The following is a 16,780-nucleotide window of genomic DNA, read 5'->3' on the forward strand; positions in this document are numbered from 1 at the left end:
ATAAAATACTCGCAATTGAGAAGGAAACTTAGTATTTTTTTGCGACTAAAAAATGGTGCCAAAAGCAATATGTCACATGCCGAAGGATTTAGGGTTCAAAAAGGGGGAAGAATGAAGGGGGCTGTGGGGAAGTGAAGAGATGAAATGATACCGGGCCATGGGTTGGGCTGGGCTTCGACGTAGTAAGGAGTTGTGTTTGGAGTTTGGGCTGTCACCAGCTTGGTTTGAGTTAATAAGTAGTGGTCCAATTTGCAGTAGCGAGTCCAATGGGCTGGAGGCCCAGCAGCTTATTTTTATTATGTTTTCTATTTATAATATTTACAGTATTTTGTTAGAGAGCGAATGTTATAGAATAGAATCTATTCTGTTATTCCATGTGTCAGACTCTATTAGAGGGCCAACCTACTGTGCTGAATGTTTATGTTAAATTTCAATCAAAGTTGTTATCCAATTCTCTCTTCTCTCTCTCTAACTTTCTAGAGGTACTCCCCTCTAAGAGGTTCACTATTATAGTCATCCTTACATAAAAAATTCATAAAAATACATCACGGATTTGAGAGTGTAACAGTTGGTATAAGAGATTGATCCATAGTGACCATCACTTGATTCAATCTTCTTCTTTATCATTCGGTTCAGGAACAATGGCAGACGGTACACGCCTCAATCAACTTTAGGATGGGTTATCTTCCTTGAAGAAATCCACTAACTCATAGCTTAAGAACCTGGAAACAAAAATGCTAGCTTTAAAAAGGCAATTAGATTCAGTTATGCAACAATTGACTACTATCACGATTGAATTGCATAAGAGGAACAACAACAACAACAACTCACATGGTGAATCTTTAGCAGATAACCAAGGCCATCAATTTGCACAAGGGGAGCTTGGACAAGAAAACCATCATCGGTAGGTAAGGATTGATTTCCCTACTTTTCATGGTGAGGATCCAAGTGGTTGGTTGTATAAGACCAATCACTACTTTGCATATCACAACACTTTAGCTCAACACAACTTTGTTGGCCTCATTTCATATGGAGGGTCAAGCACTAGTGTGGTTCTAGGATTTAAAGGAATTAGGAACCATATTTGACTGGGAGGGGTTTAGCCGAGCCTTACTAGTAAAATTTGGGTCCTCATCTTATGATGATCTCATGGAATTTTTAACCAGGTTGAAACAAACTGGTTCAGTAGAAGAGTATATATCAGATTTTGAAGGGTTGTCTAATAGGTTGAGAGGCCTATCAGAAGGGTATAAGCTCAATTGCTTTTTAAGTGGACTGAGAGATGAGATAAGACTGTCAGTGCGCATGTTTAACCCCAATAATTTATTGGCAGCCTATAGTTTGGCAAAAATTAAAGAGGAGAATGTAGGAGTGTCTAAAAAAAATATTAGGTGTTAGTACTACCCCCATGAACCTGAAATCCTGAAACACCCACCAAACAGTTTCACAAACAATTCCCACCACCAATCCAAAGCCATTATACCAATTCAAAAGATTAAGCCAAAACAAATGAAAGATACAAGGGATAGGGGTTTCTGTTACTACTGTGAATCCAAGTGGAATCCTGGCCATAGGTGCCAATTAAGTGGGTCCAAATTTTTTTGTAAGTTGGATCTACGTTCGGGGTACCACAAAATAAGAATGAAACCAGAGGATATGCATAAAATTGCTTTTAGGACTCATGATGGGCACTATGAGTTCCTAATGATACCCTTTGGGCTTACTAATGCACCATCTACTTTCCAAAATTTGATGAATGAGATTTTTAGACCTTATCTCAGGAAATTTATTCTGGTTTTCTTTGATGATATATTAGTCTACAACACCAATTTGGAGGCTCATCAGGAGCATTTAAGGGTCACCTTAGAGTTACTTAAACAACACACTCTCTTGGCTAAACTCTCTAAATGCATATTTGCAGTTCAAGAAGTGGCCTATTTGGGTCATTTGATCACTAGTGAAGGTGTTAGGGCCGACCCAGAGAAATTGGTAGCAATGAGGGAACGACCTTTCCCAACTACCTTAAAATCCTTGAGGGGATTTTGGGAATTAACTGGCTATTATAGGCGTTTCATTAAGGGGCATGGGAGCATTGCAGTACCCCTAACCCAATTGTTAAAGAAGTATCAGTTTGAATGGGGTAAAGAAGCTAAAGAGGTTTTTCAGAAACTCAAAGAAGCAGTAACTACACCTCTTGTTTTAATTTTACCTGATTTTACTCTTCCTTTGTGATTGAGTGTGATGCCTCGAGAGTGACAATTGGGGTTGTGCTGATGCAAATGAATAAGCCAATAGCCTATTACAGCCATGCATTAAAGGGCATAATTTTAAGTCTATCCACCTATGAGAAGGAGTTGTATGCCTTCGTGATGACAATACAAAAATGGAGGCCTTACCTCTTGGGTCATTCCTTTGTGGTCAAAACTGACCATCAAAACCTAAAATACTTATTAAAACAGAAGGCAGGGACCCTTATGCAACAAAAGTGGACCTCTAAGCTACTTGGCTATGATATTTTGGTGGAATATAAAAAGGGACCCGAGAACAAGGTTGTAGATACATTGTCCAGGAAAAGAGAAGGGGAAAATCAGAAAGATGAGGTTGTGTTAGCAGTCATTTCAGTGCCCACTTTAGAATGAATGGAAGAAATTAAGGGAAGATGCAACCAAGATCATATGGTGCAGGAGCTATTTGAGAAGGCAAGGAGGGGATAATTACCTTCAGCTTATAGTATAAGGGATGGTCTTATGTTCTACAAACAAATACTAATGGTGGCTAATGACAAAGAATTTAGATATAAGCTATTGCACTTACTGCACACAAGTGCTATAGGGGGACATTCAGGGTTTGACAAAACCCTCCACAGGCTTAGAAGAGACTTTTATTGGCAGGGAATGAAGGCTGAAGTGAAACAATTTATCCGTGATTGTGAGGTGTGCCAAGGTGTGTAAGCTGACCAAACAAGGCCTAGTGGGTTTTTGCAACCACTCCCCATCCCATCTTCACATTGGACTGAAATTTTCATGGATTTCATTGAAGGTCTACCCCCTTCTCATGGATATAATAGTTTGTGGGTTGTTGTGGATAAATTAACAAAGTACGGGCACTTCATTCCTATATTTCATCCCTATACTGCCAAGACCATAGCTCAGCTGTTTGTTAAGCATATATGGAAGTTGCATGGGCTACCTAACTCCATAGTTTCTGACAGGGATAAAACTTTTACTAGTAATTTTTGGCAGGAGTTTTTTAAGATCCAGGGTGTGCAATTGGCTTTTATTATAGCCTATCACACACAGTCTGATGGGCAATTAGAAGTAGTGAATAAGTGTGTGGAGAATTTCTTAAGGTGTTTTTCTCGGGACAGACCTAGGGATTGGTCTCAGTGGATTCCTCTAGTTGAGTGGTGGTACAACACAACTTAGCACTCTTCTACGAGGTTTACTCCCTTTCAAGCCTTGTATGGCTACCCCCAACATAAATTGCTAAGCTATGTACCAGGTCTTTCAAAAATAGAGGCAGTTGATGATGTTTTATAAACAAGGGATTACATAATCGAAATACTCAAGCACAATATCCATAAAGCATAGAACATGATGAAGCATTATGAAGATTTAAAAAGAAAGGAATAGTCTTTACAAGTTGGAGATCAAGTTTATCTTCGGCTTCAACCTTATTGCCAACTTATAGTGGGTCATTGAAGAAATGCAAAGCTAGCTCCAAGGTTTTATGGACCTTACCCAGTAGTACAGAGGGTTAGAACTGTGGCTTACAAGATCCAGTTACCTCCAACGACAACCATATACCCAGTGTTCCATATATCACAGTTTAAGAAAAGGTTGGGCCATCGAAAAGTGCACTTGCCTACCCACAGACACCGCCAGGGTCCTCAAACTAGAGCTTGAGCTTGTGTTGGCTTGTCGAGTTAGGAAGTCCAAGAACCAGCCTCTTACCGAGCTATTGGTTCAATGGCAGGGACAGCCTGCCGACGACGCCACGTGGGAAACATGGGAGCAATTGAAGACCACATTCCCGCACCTTGTGGGCAAGGTACTATGAAGGGAGAGGCTCTACACACCAAAGGATTTAGGATTCAAAAAAAGGGATGAATGAAGGAGGCTGCGGGGAAATGAATAGATGAAATGATACCGAGTTGTTTATGTTGAATTTCAATCCAAGTTGTTATCCAATTCTCTCTTCTCTCTCTCTAACTTTCTGGAGATACTCCCCTATAAGGAGCTCACTATTACAATCATCCTTATATAGAAAATTCATAAAAGTACATCACAGATTTGAGAGTGTAACAAAATCATACTATTAGATGATAAAATTCACAACCGACGACTAGCATAAAAAAAATAGAAGTTATTCTCCTGTGTTAGACCATTAGTAGCCAACTAGGCATACTCAAAATTTTAGTCAAGGTTTGCCTAGTTTGCATAAAATACATCCACATCAAGCTAGCTATATCTACAGTAATTTTAATTTTCACATTCTTGACTAACTAAACGTAGCCAGCCCAAATCTCTAGCCAAATCATTTTGTCACATCAAAATATTATTCCCATGAGAAGCCATCTAAGCTATGCTTGTTGAAGATGAACTAAGACTAATGAATCCGGATGTAATATTTTGGGCCAGGAAAATATTGGGGTTATTGAGGGGACGAAAAGAACAATGTTGGGCTTGTAAGTTTCCAAAAAAAAAAAAAAAAAAAAAAGAAGACAGTTAAAAGATTATACCCGTTTGAATAATATGAATATTAGAAAATTAATGTGTACTTTTTTAATAAAAAATAAATATTTTAATTACCATTAGAATTAAAATAAATGAAAATGTCAAAATCAATATTTTAATATAATAATAATAGATTTAGAGAATTTGTTATTTGATGTTATTGAAAAGTGACTAGATAAACTAGAAAAAATGAATTTTCTAATCAAATTTTGGCTAAAGAATGGCTAGGCCACTACTAATGCTCTTAGAGCACTCTCATTGGATTAGGTAAAAGATAAATCCATTGAAGATTTAGCTATTAAACCATAAAATGTGATCACATTAGAATAATTAAATAATTGAAATTTAACTACAGTTACTTTTAAAATTATTTTCAAATTTTAAAGGAACTATTCATTCATCAAATATATTTTATATTAATTATTTCTCTCCCTTTTATATCAATTATTTTTCTCTTCCTTTTAAATGACAATTGAAAAAATCTAATTCGAATATGATTACTAATTAATATATAATATTATGAATGGTAAAATATGATAAAATAAAATAAATTCATAATTAAAAAAATTAAAATATTTTTAAAATTATTAATTACTCATTACTATATAATGAATAAATGGATAATCCAATGTGGAGATTTGATGTGAATAGCTAGAGCCAAATTTATCTTATATTATTTTATTATCATACAATGAAAAAATAGTTATTCTAATGTAGAGACGTATGTGAATAAAATAACTAAAAATTAAATTCATCTTATATTCATAAAAAATGTACTTTAGTTTTAGTTAATCCAATAAAAATGCTGTTAGTCATTAATTATAGAGAACATCTTCAAACGAGACTTAGTGTGAATCTACATTTTACACCGTCCAATAAAAAATGGACATGTACAAAATTCATGATAGTGATCATAGGGGCTAGTTGAGGAAACATTTCCCCTATTCTGTCTCTCTCTCTCTTCGGTCTCTTCTCTCGAGTTCTTTCTCTCATCTCAAATGATCCCATTTCTTCGTCATCCATTTTGCGGTCGCGAAGCCATCTCTCTCGGTTGACCCAGTCTCTCTCTCTCTCTCCTCAACCCAGTTTGTTAGAAACTTCTGATTTCATCGAGACTAGGAAAATTTTTTTCATGAGAAATCTCATTAACAACGGTTCAATAAGGACCAAATAAAACATACAATGATACTAGTCGAGATTTGAGCAAAAGTTGATTGGCAAAATCCAAAACCAAATTAAAACCCATTGAACAATAATTCTTACTCTAAGAAATACTTAAAATTTAAAGAAGTATCACCGACTCCTATATATGGTTTAACAAACAATCAAAATAAATATCCATAGCAACTTAACTAAGACCACATAAGGTCTAAATTCAACCAACAAATTCACCCACTCGTCCACACAATCAACTACTTACATAGCAATAAATACACCAACGGAAGGGAGAGAGAGGGAGAGCACCTGAGGGGTGAGAAAAAGAGTTTTGGGCTTGCGAGAGAGAACTGCGTGCTGTGGCTACAGAGTGAGAGAAAGTGCTTCAGCTCGAGGGGGAGAGAGAGAGAGAGAGATGAGGGTGGTTATGGAGGTATAGGACTTCGTTCCTACAAGCAAGTCTATTTTTGATTGAGAGGCAGTCTGAGCTGGATGCGATATGAATCTTGGATGTGGTTTGACAGTGAGTTTTGATAAAAGTTGAAAGTTGAATGAAATATTATTAGAATATTATTTTTATTTTAAAATTAAAAAAAAATTAAATTATTTATTATATTTTGTGTAAAAAAATTTTAAAAATATAATAATAAAATGATATGAGATGAGATATCCAATTAAAACCAATTCGACAACTCCAAATGAGATAGAGTCACGTCAGTATTCTAACCAATTAAAACCAATTGTAACGAAACCAAATTAGAATGCACATGGATACAGTGGACATAAATATTTATTGAGTCTCTATCAAGTCCATCAATTAAATATTTATGATAATGAGAGTTAAAAGTTTAATCAAATTAATATCTAACAGTTTAATTTTTAGATTAATAGTTGAGTCTTTAACAATTGACATCAAAGCAGAGACCACGTCATGAGTTTAAATCACGGAGGGAGCGAACTATAGGCTGGATTAAAATGTCTTGATACTTTGTATGAGCATAATTTTAAATTATTGAATACTGATAGATGAGTGAAACTATCAAAAAGAAAAGAGCTATTACTGGGTCAGTGTTAATAGAATGGGCCGTCATGGACGTCAGATTCGAAAGCATGGCAGAATGTTATGATTTTAAAGATTAAAGATTTAACTAAATTAATATTCAATAATTTTAAAACTTTTGGATCAATGATCGTGTCTTTACACTCTCTCCTCTGTCAAGAGTCTCCAAAGCTTCTCGTAGCTGTCCATCTTTACAGAGTCCATGAATTAAAATGCTATAAGTTATCATATTGGGCTTATGCCGTATGCTAATCATCATCTCCAGAGCTCCATGGCTTGTGAGGAACGCCCACGCTTGCAAAGACCATCCATTAAAGCACTGTAGGAATACACATTTGGTTCAGTTTCTTCTCTTCATCTCTTCAAGCAATCCAACCATGAATCAAAGAAGTATAGCTCACAACACTGGGCAAGCGACACTTTGTCTCCATCTCTTTTAATAACTCCTTTGCTTATCCAATCTTTCTTAATCGACACAGCCCATTAATCAGGCCGGTACTATATGTATATGAATCTGGAGTAGAACCACGATTGGGCATCTCTCAAAATATCCAAAAAGACAGGTTAAGGAGAGAGGGCTTCAGAGCGACTGATGGGTAGAGAGAGGCTTTATCTGCTGTATTTACGTCCATTGTAATAATATTAGAAAGCTGACGTGGCTCTCTCTCATTGGATGACGTAAAACTGATATTATCACTGCATCCAGTTTTATGATTTTCTCTTTTTGATTCTCTAGAAATTTTACGCGCCGCGCGTTTACTGAATGGTGTAAATCGGTAATTCTCACCGCGTCCGGCTCCTAGTTATTTTTTCTCCCAAGATCAGCCGGTAAACCAATGCCAAGAAGTGCACACTGCACGATCCACAAATCGCAAAAGCACGTAATGCTTTTTGCCGCGGACACACCGTGAACCGACCCTGTCAAGGCTCCTCAATCTCGAAGGATCCGACAAAACCAGCGAACAAACCACGATACCATTCCTAGGTTTTTCCACCGCCACCCTACTTATTGTCACCCTTCTGTCTCTATTCCCCTCACATTTTCAAGTTCCGTTGTTTTCAAGAAACATCTTTAACGACGTCCCTTTAACCTCTCCGATCACTTCACACTAATTCCACATTCAACGAAAGCTGTTGCAAGGACGAAGACTGAACTGATCACATATTTATTTCTCAAACGTCTTTGGTTTTAACTCGAATCTTATATACAGCCCACACCGCTAGCACCCACATTGGCATCGTAGTATCTCTGCCACCTTTTTGGAAAGTACCCATATAGCGAGGGGTTGGATTTTTATTGGCCTCTTTGGACTGATCTCGGTCCTGGTGGTTTAGATACTATATACGCGTGTTTGATTCTAAATCATTGCCACTGAGAGAAGTTTTCAAATGTAATGGGTGTTACCGGATTTGTGAAATTATGATACCCCGAGGCCGGATTTGATTGGAAATCGAGGTAAAGATGCAATCAAAGTTGATGGCATTGGAGGAAGGCAAGGACCCTGCCAGTTCAGTGAGAACAAATCAATCTAGGGCTCTGCCTTCGAGAGCCCTCCAATTTTTCTTGATATTTTTGGTTCTGGGTCTTGGGGTTTCTATTGTTAGCTTGTATATGATTCGATATTTCAAAGTTCAGATTGTTGCTCCGGTTGCAGATTCCACTCTCAAGGCTTGCTTTGAAGGGCTAACCAATATAGAGAGCTGGATCAGACCTCCATCAAATCTGTTGCACACCATGAATGACACTGAACTGTTGTGGCGGGCTTCATCTGTTCCTCGGATAAAGACTTATCCATTCAAGAGAGTTCCCAAGATTGCCTTCATGTTCTTGACAAAGGGGCAATTGCCAATGGCACCTCTTTGGGAGCGGTTCTTTAAGGGGAATGAGGATCTTTACTCGATCTATGTTCATTCATTGCCATCTTACAATGCCAGTTTTACACCATCCGTTTTTTACAGGAGACAAATCCCAAGCCAGGTATCATAACCTTTCATCTTTTAATACATATCGGGTGCAATGAGTTTCTACATTTCTTTCATAAAGAAAAAAAAGCATTTTATTTAATTGCCATCAAAATTATTCTTCTCCGGAACATGCGTTGAAAACTCTCTATACGATTCTTAAGCATCCTCATAATTTTTGAATTGAAATGGATCTGATGCTGATGAAAAATAATCCTTTGAGATGTATAGGGAGCCTTCAGCTATAGAATTTTGGGACGAAGGAAAGCGTGTAATTGGTTGCAATTGCATTGTTTCTGCATGAATGCTAGAGACTTCCATCTTTATAAATTGCTAAGTATGTGCTTAATATTACTTCCAAGTGGATAGGTCTCTCTCTCTTATTTTGGTCAACGGTAAAGTGATTGTATGGTTGGTAATTTTAAATATAGCATTGATAGGTGATAAGACCATTGAGATTTGGTTTGAAATGTTTCAGCATTTTTGTTGAAGACTATCAACTGCACGGATAAGGGGCATTTAGTGCTAAGTGAATTGATAGATGGCATATAGTTTGAAAGATCCTAACCTAGTTGAATGTTGAAAGGGTTAGCTGACTCAAATTGAAAATGGGCCCTTGCAGTTGATCTACACAAATATTTGGAATAACCATTCTCAATTAGTAAAGGAGGAGGTTCCCTAAAACCATATCGGTTTACATCCAAGCTTTTGCCTTTTTAATGAGCACATAATTTGACCATATGGTGGAGGCCACTCTTTTGTGCAAGTGTCTTACAAACATGGTTTTGTTCGTAGATAGAGTAAAATGTCAGAGCAGGTTTTATCAATCCAACCTTCAATTTATAGTGGACGTCATTGAGTTGGGTCTGACAATAATTATGTTGTGGTTCCAAGATTTGGAGTGGGAGATAATTGGCAATAGCTAACAGTACTCAATACAAGCATATAATTTGAACATAAGGCAGGGATTCTGCTCCTTTGTGTCAGTGTCTTTTAATCATGGTTTTATTTCATGGAGTAAAATGTCAGAGCAGGTTTTGTCCATCCAACCTTGACTTTAGTTGCATGTGATAATAATTTGCTGTGGTTGTAGCAGTTTGAGTGGGAGGTAATTGGTAACCTTAATAAAAAGTCGTGGACCATGCTGCATACTTGTAGCGGTTATCCATTCATTCCCAACCTACCCCTTTTCTTAATTTTCAGTATATCTCCAATGATGCGTTATCATGGCTATCTGCTTCTACATGTAAGAATCCACCAGGCTAAGATGTCGCTTATTGCCACTGAATAACACTGGTGAAAATGACACTTTTAAGGGGAGAAAATATTTCAGTTATAAATTGCCTTCTCTCCAGGTGAATTCGCCAACTAGCAGATATCTTACACCATTAGCTATTTACCTTGAAATTCCCGTTCTGCAATGCTATCCCCATATTTTAGCAGATTATGCTGACTTTATTAGAGCATTTTCTTTTGAAGTCCAGTTTGATTGACAAAATTAATTTAGCAATCCAGTTTCTAGTGAAGCTTCTGAGTCTGTATGCTTTTTATGTCTGGAGGAGGCAATTATGCGTGTGGCGCAATGACAAAAGATGATTAGCTAGATTAAAGATTTTCCAGTTTCTCAATAGCTACTTGAGCACATTTTTATTCAGTACGTTTTCTTTCATGAAAAAAGAGCAAAATAAAACAAAAAGGATCAGCATGTTTTTCCTTGTTGGAAACTTAAATCCACTCATATTTCTGTGGTGGTATTTCTGAGCAGGTGGCAGAGTGGGGAAGAATGAGTATGTGTGATGCTGAGAGGAGACTCCTAGCTAATGCTTTGCTTGATATCTCAAATGAATGGTTTGTCCTCCTTTCGGAGGCATGCATTCCTCTCCACAACTTCAGCATTGTTTATCGCTACATATCAAAATCCAGGTACAGCTTTATGGGATCGATTGATGAACCTGGACCTTATGGGAGAGGGCGCTATGATGAGAACATGGCACCTGAGGTCAACCTCACTGACTGGCGTAAAGGGTATCAGTGGTTTGAAGTAAATCGAGAACTTGCAGTTAAGATAATCGAAGACACCACTTACTACCCTAAATTCAAAAATTTTTGCCAACCGGCATGCTATGTGGATGAACACTACTTCCAGACAATGCTGAGCATCCAAACTCCACATCTTTTGGCAAACAGGAGCCTTACTTATGTGGACTGGTCAAGAGGTGGTGCTCACCCCGCTACATTTGGCAAGGCAGATATCAAGGAGGAGTTTTTCAAGAAGATTTTTGAGAGTAAGACATGCCTTTACAATAACCAGCCCTTGTCACTTTGTTTCCTTTTTGCAAGAAAGTTTGCCCCAAGTGCTTTGGATCCTCTATTGGAATTATCCTCCAAAGTTCTAGGCTTCTGATAAATGCTCGGCTTTTGAGATGCATGTTCTGGTGAATGTTTGTTGGAGCGTGTAGGTTTAGCTATGACCTAGATTATTATCTTAGTAGATCTCAGGCATAATATACATTACGTATATTGAGTTGTCAGTCAACTGTGGAATTTTTGGATGCAAGGTTTTTATGAGATTTTTTGTTAGTGCTGAGATCCATTAAAAAATGTCTTTGAGTTTTTTTATAAGTTATGTTCGAATTGAAGAAGATTTTTAGTTATGAGTTCATTTATTAAATTCTGAGTTCGTAGCACCATGCCTATGCACATTATTCATTACAACAAGCAACTGCCTTGAATTAGTTCACGACCTTTCTAGCCATGGGAATCGCATCATGTTTGACTCTAAAACGTATTACATGACGTGAGATAATTGGTAATGCATCTGTAAAGTATTCATTAACAAGTACTTTTTATGCCCGTTTCTATCTTGTTGGCTGCAAGAACAACCTTTAATTGTGATACATTTTCATGACTCGTAAGCAATGCAAATAATAGATACAAAGCAGCAAGTGGAACGATATATGTATCACTTTTATCTTCTAAAATACAACAACTCTAATTGCATTATTCAAAGCTTTAAAAGACACTCAAGAAAGTCAAAAGAATGCTTGTAGGATGTGAAATGCTTAGGATTGAAGATGTCAAAATATCATTTTCTTTTTCAACCGGATGGATAAGCTGACAAATTGATGACTTTCTTGCTAAGCATATGAAATCAACAGTGCCGACATAATGAACCTAAAATGTTTGGTGGAGATGACTTGATTTCAAAACATGTCATCTACAACTGAAGCAGTTACAAATATAAACACAATACCTGGTGAAAATTTGGTCGTGCCAAAGCCCATATGGAATTCGAACAGGCAACAAGATGGTCAAGAAACATTTACAACTCATCATGATGGTTTCTGTCAGAAACAGAAACCTCCTGTTGGAATTCAAGCAGATACCTAGCAGCCAATGATGCATGAAGAGCAGCACCATATGGAAATGCATCTTCATTAATTTGGAAGTATGGTGAATGCAATGATTCTAGCTGTCCACGTGTCCCATTCTCCATCCCGAGTAAAAAAAAGTATCCAGGTATTACCTCTTGGTAAAATGCAAAATCCTCTGACCCCATCACCGGTTTCAAGTCCTTGACTCTGTGGGTGCCAAGCATATCCCCAGCGACAGCTAAGAAGTACTCATGCAAACCTTTATTGTTTATGGTTGGAGGGAAGAAGTTTTTCTCCTCTGTGAAAAAATTCACAGTTGCATTACACCTCTGCACGGCAGCCTGTCCTGTGATAACCTGTTGAAGAAGCAAATCGGTTTGTTATAGCGAAGAGAGGGCAGGGCGCATTGCATGGGAAGTAAGCTACAGTGGAAGTAACCAAGTTAGAGATATATGCATGAAGAACTGTTTCTTGAGAGTTCATTAGCTATGAATTTTTCATTATCAATTCCAACCAATGTGACATAAGACTTTGCCATATATGGGATGATACATCATTCAACTTCAGTACCTCCTCAATCCGCTGCCGGAGTTGCATAAAACTTTTCTTTGAAAATGCACGAAAGGTGCCGCCAATTGTTACGGAATCCGGAATAACATTGAATGCACCACCTCCTTGGAATCTCGCAACAGTAACTACCTGCAATGACACAGGACAATTGCAAAATATCATAAGAACAATATATCTCATGGAAATTTGATGCCTGACATGCACGAAAACATTGTAACAGAAGAAGCTAGTGCCATGGGTTATCCAAAAAAATGAGGCTCTCAGAGCTAATTGAAGGGGGAACAACTTAGTTAAATATCATGAACTGCATGAGGAGTTAATGAGATCAGAAGACAAGTTGTCATTTGAAGTAATTATACAGTCGTGTTACAAAAAGCCACTACCCAGTGTTAGTCCCCTTGAAAGCTGAGTTAAAAGATGGGGTCCTAATCTTTAAGATGCATGAATTAACTCCAGCTTGACAGCCTGTAAGTTTAATCATTGCATCAGCTAATGGCCTAATGCCCCATACCAGTATCATTTGCCTCTTAAAATAGCATATAAGACACTCACTTTTTTTTCTTTTTTTCTTTTTTCCCTCCCACAAGCATTTCAACGATTTTTTTTTTTTATAATATACCGATATCATTGGAGTCTTCAATTACTTATTTGTGGCTAATTTGCCGCATAAGTTTTACCGTTATTACCCATTCATCAACTGCTGCAGGCATGACAATAGAAATATATAAATCTTTGATCAACTTTCAAGAATAAAAATGGAATAAATTTATCCAATGGCCCTTAATTGAGTTTCAGACTTTCAGCAACAACTTTAATCTTCTAATAATAACAATAACCTCATATACAAGCTACGCAGATTTTTTTAGTTACTATTCTCTTACTCCATCATAATTATGTCCCATGCAACTTATAGACATTGCAAACATGGTGATTTGGTGGTTGGTTTCTCAACAATCACACTTGTTACCAGCCGAACCATCATGTTAGAGAGGTGCTCGAGTCACTTCAACATGAGGTACAAACCTCTGTTAGGTGGCTTTAGAGGATAGTTACTTTTCACAAAATGGATGCAATGTCAACCAACCCCTTCCCCCACTTCCCCTTTTATCTTTATTTCACAAAATACACATAAAAGATTTTATGACTTTGAACAGAAAGGAAAAAGGAGAGATAATCAGAAAAAGATGTAATGTGAGAAATATCAGATGTACCTGTGGGTCCAGTGGATCAGCTTCACGTGAAACAAGATGTTGTAAGCTAACAATCACATTAGAAGCTGCCAATATTGGATCTACTGAATGTTGAGGAATGGCTGCATGGCCTCCTTTTCCACTTATTACAGCTTCAAAGAAGCCGATCCCAGCCCCTATGGGACCAGCTCTGGAGTGTGCTTCGCCAACAGGTAGATTAGGTGCAACATGCAAGCCAAAGATAGCATTTACATTCTCTAATGCTCCAGCATCTATTACTTTCATGGCCCCTCCACCACCTTCCTCAGCTGGTTGGAAAACAAGTATAACAGTTCCCTGCAAGTGTTTGTATATATCAGTAAGCATAAGAGGAGGGATAAAGAACCATAATTGGCCATCTGAGCAATAAGTGACTGTTTTGGGTTATTAGTTGCGCTTTCAATCTCTAATTAGGTCGCAGAACTTCCATCAAGAATAATTGAACCTCCCCAAAGTAGAAGAAGAAGGAGAAAGTTTGCAGATAGTATCCATACAAAAGTAACAAACTATACTTTATTGTTTAATGGAGAATTAGATATTCTTTTCTAACGGCTAACAACTGTTATCGCACTTTTGAGCCCCTCTTCAACAGGGATCTCACTGTAGCAAACTGACTTTTTGACGGATGCATCCTGTTCCCCTTAGCAATTGGTCATAAACTCCATACATATTGGAAAAAGGATGCGTCCTAAAACCGATCACAAATCCATATAAAATTCTGAAATAAGAACTTAGAAAAAAAAACTTCATACTCAGCAAAGCTGGACCATCTACAGATCTTAAAACGCTCATGGCAAGATACACACCGGGCAAGAAGTTCGTTTAATACTCTAAAGCGATGCATGAACACATAAATGAATCCATTAAGAAGCGTTTGAGCAAATCGGAGATCAGTAGCCTTATTGTTATAAATTATTACTGTTATATTATTTACTTTACGTGAGGAGGGCAGTTATATCAGTCAAGCGAAAAACAATATAACATACCGATTTTCTCCTGACATGTGATGATATGAAATTAAGAAGCAAAGATGGACCAACAGACCTTTAACTCTTCACGATGCTCTTGAAGGATCTTTGCAGCTCCAAGAAGCATTGCAACATGGGCATCATGCCCACAAGCATGCATCTTCCCTGGAATTCTACTCTTATGCTCCCACTCCACCATTTCCTGTAAATTCAAGACCCCCGTCAACACAAATAGCAAAAACAAAATTTTTCGAATATCACAGAATAATCCCTACTTGCCAAATTCCCGATCTACACATTCAAATATCAACAAATCATTCAATCTTACAACAATAAACTATACTCATACATCCTGCTTATATTGAATGAATAATCATAATCTAATCGAACCTGCATAGCAAGAGCATCCATATCAGCCCTTATGGCCACGAAAGGGGCTCCACCAGTTCCAATGAAGCCGATAACACCAGTAACTGCAACTGGGTAATTATAGGGAATACCCATCTTATCCAATTCTGCTCTGATAAGCTTACTAGTCTCAAACTCCTCAAAACCCAATTCTGGGTTTTCGTGTATTTTCCTTCTGATTCCCACCATCCAATCAGACAGTTCCGGATTCTTGGCATATTGGAGAAACCTTTTGGGGATTTCTGAGAGCCCATTTGAGGTCGAAGAAGAATCTGAGAAAGCGTACCTCGGACCAAACAAGTTAAGGATGAAAATCAAGGAGACCCACTTGAAGAAACCCATGATTTCTCTGCAAGTGAGCTCGGGATTGGAAGTACAAGGAAGAAAACTGTTTGTTTACGATAAAGTGACGTGGGTTTTTGAAGTACTTTTCATACAAGAAGCAGCACGAATTCGAAGCACAGTTTTATAATGAGGAAAATGTGGAATTACAGAAATAGAATACAAGACTCGTGCTGCAAAGTGTGAGAACTAAAGAAGACGGGTAAGGCCACCCGTGAACGTGGGTTTGAAACTTGAAAGTGGTGGTGGCCGCAACAGTCAGTCACAGCACAACCCACGTGCTAAATCCTAATTTCCACATGTTATTTTTAAGGTTCCCCCATTACGGTACCTTCTTCCAGTGTGCCAAAGTTAAAAGAGTAAAAAAAAAAAAAAGGGAAGAAGGAAGAACAGTGACAAAAGTAGCGTTTTTAGATTTATTTATCTGGTTGATATGACAGCCACTTTGTTATCTCATTTCAGTGGTGGTTCGTTTGTCTAAACTTAAAATGTGAAGGAATTGGAAAGTTGGGAGAAAGTTCAAATGTCACGACAAATCAATGTTAAAAGAGGAAAATAAAAAATAGTACTTGTTTTGCTGAGAATAACATTACGAGTAGAAGTACCCCTCTAGGATTGCCATTATTGCACCAACTTGACCCACTTTAATAGCGAACAGCCGAAGCTTTATAAAATAATGTGTGCAAAAATATTATCTTTGCAATATAAAACAGGAAAATAATGCAATATAAATCCTATTTGAATACTTCTTATGGTAGGCACTAGCCTGGTTTTGGATCAAGTTTTGCTATACAATCTCTACCATACTCCACACTATACTATTTTTAAAATTTTTAATATTTTTTTTAAATTCTTTTTGAGTTTATTTTTTTAAAATTATTTCAAATTTTTTATTCATTATTCATATAATAAATATTTAATAAAATAAAAAAATAATAAAAATTAAAAAAAATATGGAGTATGGAATGTTAGAAGG

At 37.3% G+C, this 16,780-nt stretch overlaps 2 protein-coding genes and 1 long non-coding RNA gene across 3 annotated transcripts; 1 reads left to right on the forward strand and 2 right to left on the reverse strand.

Annotated features, from left to right (window-relative positions):
* Positions 1–348: 348 nt before the first annotated feature.
* On the reverse strand, positions 349–1,569 carry LOC121262170. Its single transcript, XR_005940052.1, has 2 exons — positions 832–1,569; positions 349–722 (listed from the first exon to the last, which is right to left on the reverse strand). It is a non-coding gene; the product is annotated as an uncharacterized LOC121262170 (long non-coding RNA).
* Positions 1,570–8,018: 6,449 nt separating this feature from the next.
* Positions 8,019–11,567, forward strand: LOC121260006 (glycosyltransferase BC10-like). The gene is made up of 2 exons (XM_041161864.1): positions 8,019–8,929; positions 10,679–11,567. Exons 1-2 carry the CDS (start codon positions 8,414–8,416, stop codon positions 11,315–11,317), a joined length of 1,155 nt encoding a protein of 384 aa, XP_041017798.1. The 5' UTR covers positions 8,019–8,413; the 3' UTR covers positions 11,318–11,567.
* A 414-nt stretch (positions 11,568–11,981) lies between these two features.
* LOC121259686 (IAA-amino acid hydrolase ILR1-like 4) lies at positions 11,982–16,077 on the reverse strand. Its single transcript, XM_041161386.1, has 5 exons — positions 15,445–16,077; positions 15,131–15,256; positions 14,069–14,383; positions 12,858–12,986; positions 11,982–12,643 (listed from the first exon to the last, which is right to left on the reverse strand). Exons 1-5 carry the CDS (start codon positions 15,802–15,804, stop codon positions 12,236–12,238), a joined length of 1,338 nt encoding a protein of 445 aa, XP_041017320.1. The 5' UTR covers positions 15,805–16,077; the 3' UTR covers positions 11,982–12,235.
* Positions 16,078–16,780: the final 703 nt, after the last annotated feature.

Source organism: Juglans microcarpa x Juglans regia, chromosome 1D (genome assembly GCF_004785595.1).
Source record: "Juglans microcarpa x Juglans regia isolate MS1-56 chromosome 1D, Jm3101_v1.0, whole genome shotgun sequence".
NCBI lineage: Eukaryota > Viridiplantae > Streptophyta > Magnoliopsida > Fagales > Juglandaceae > Juglans > Juglans microcarpa x Juglans regia.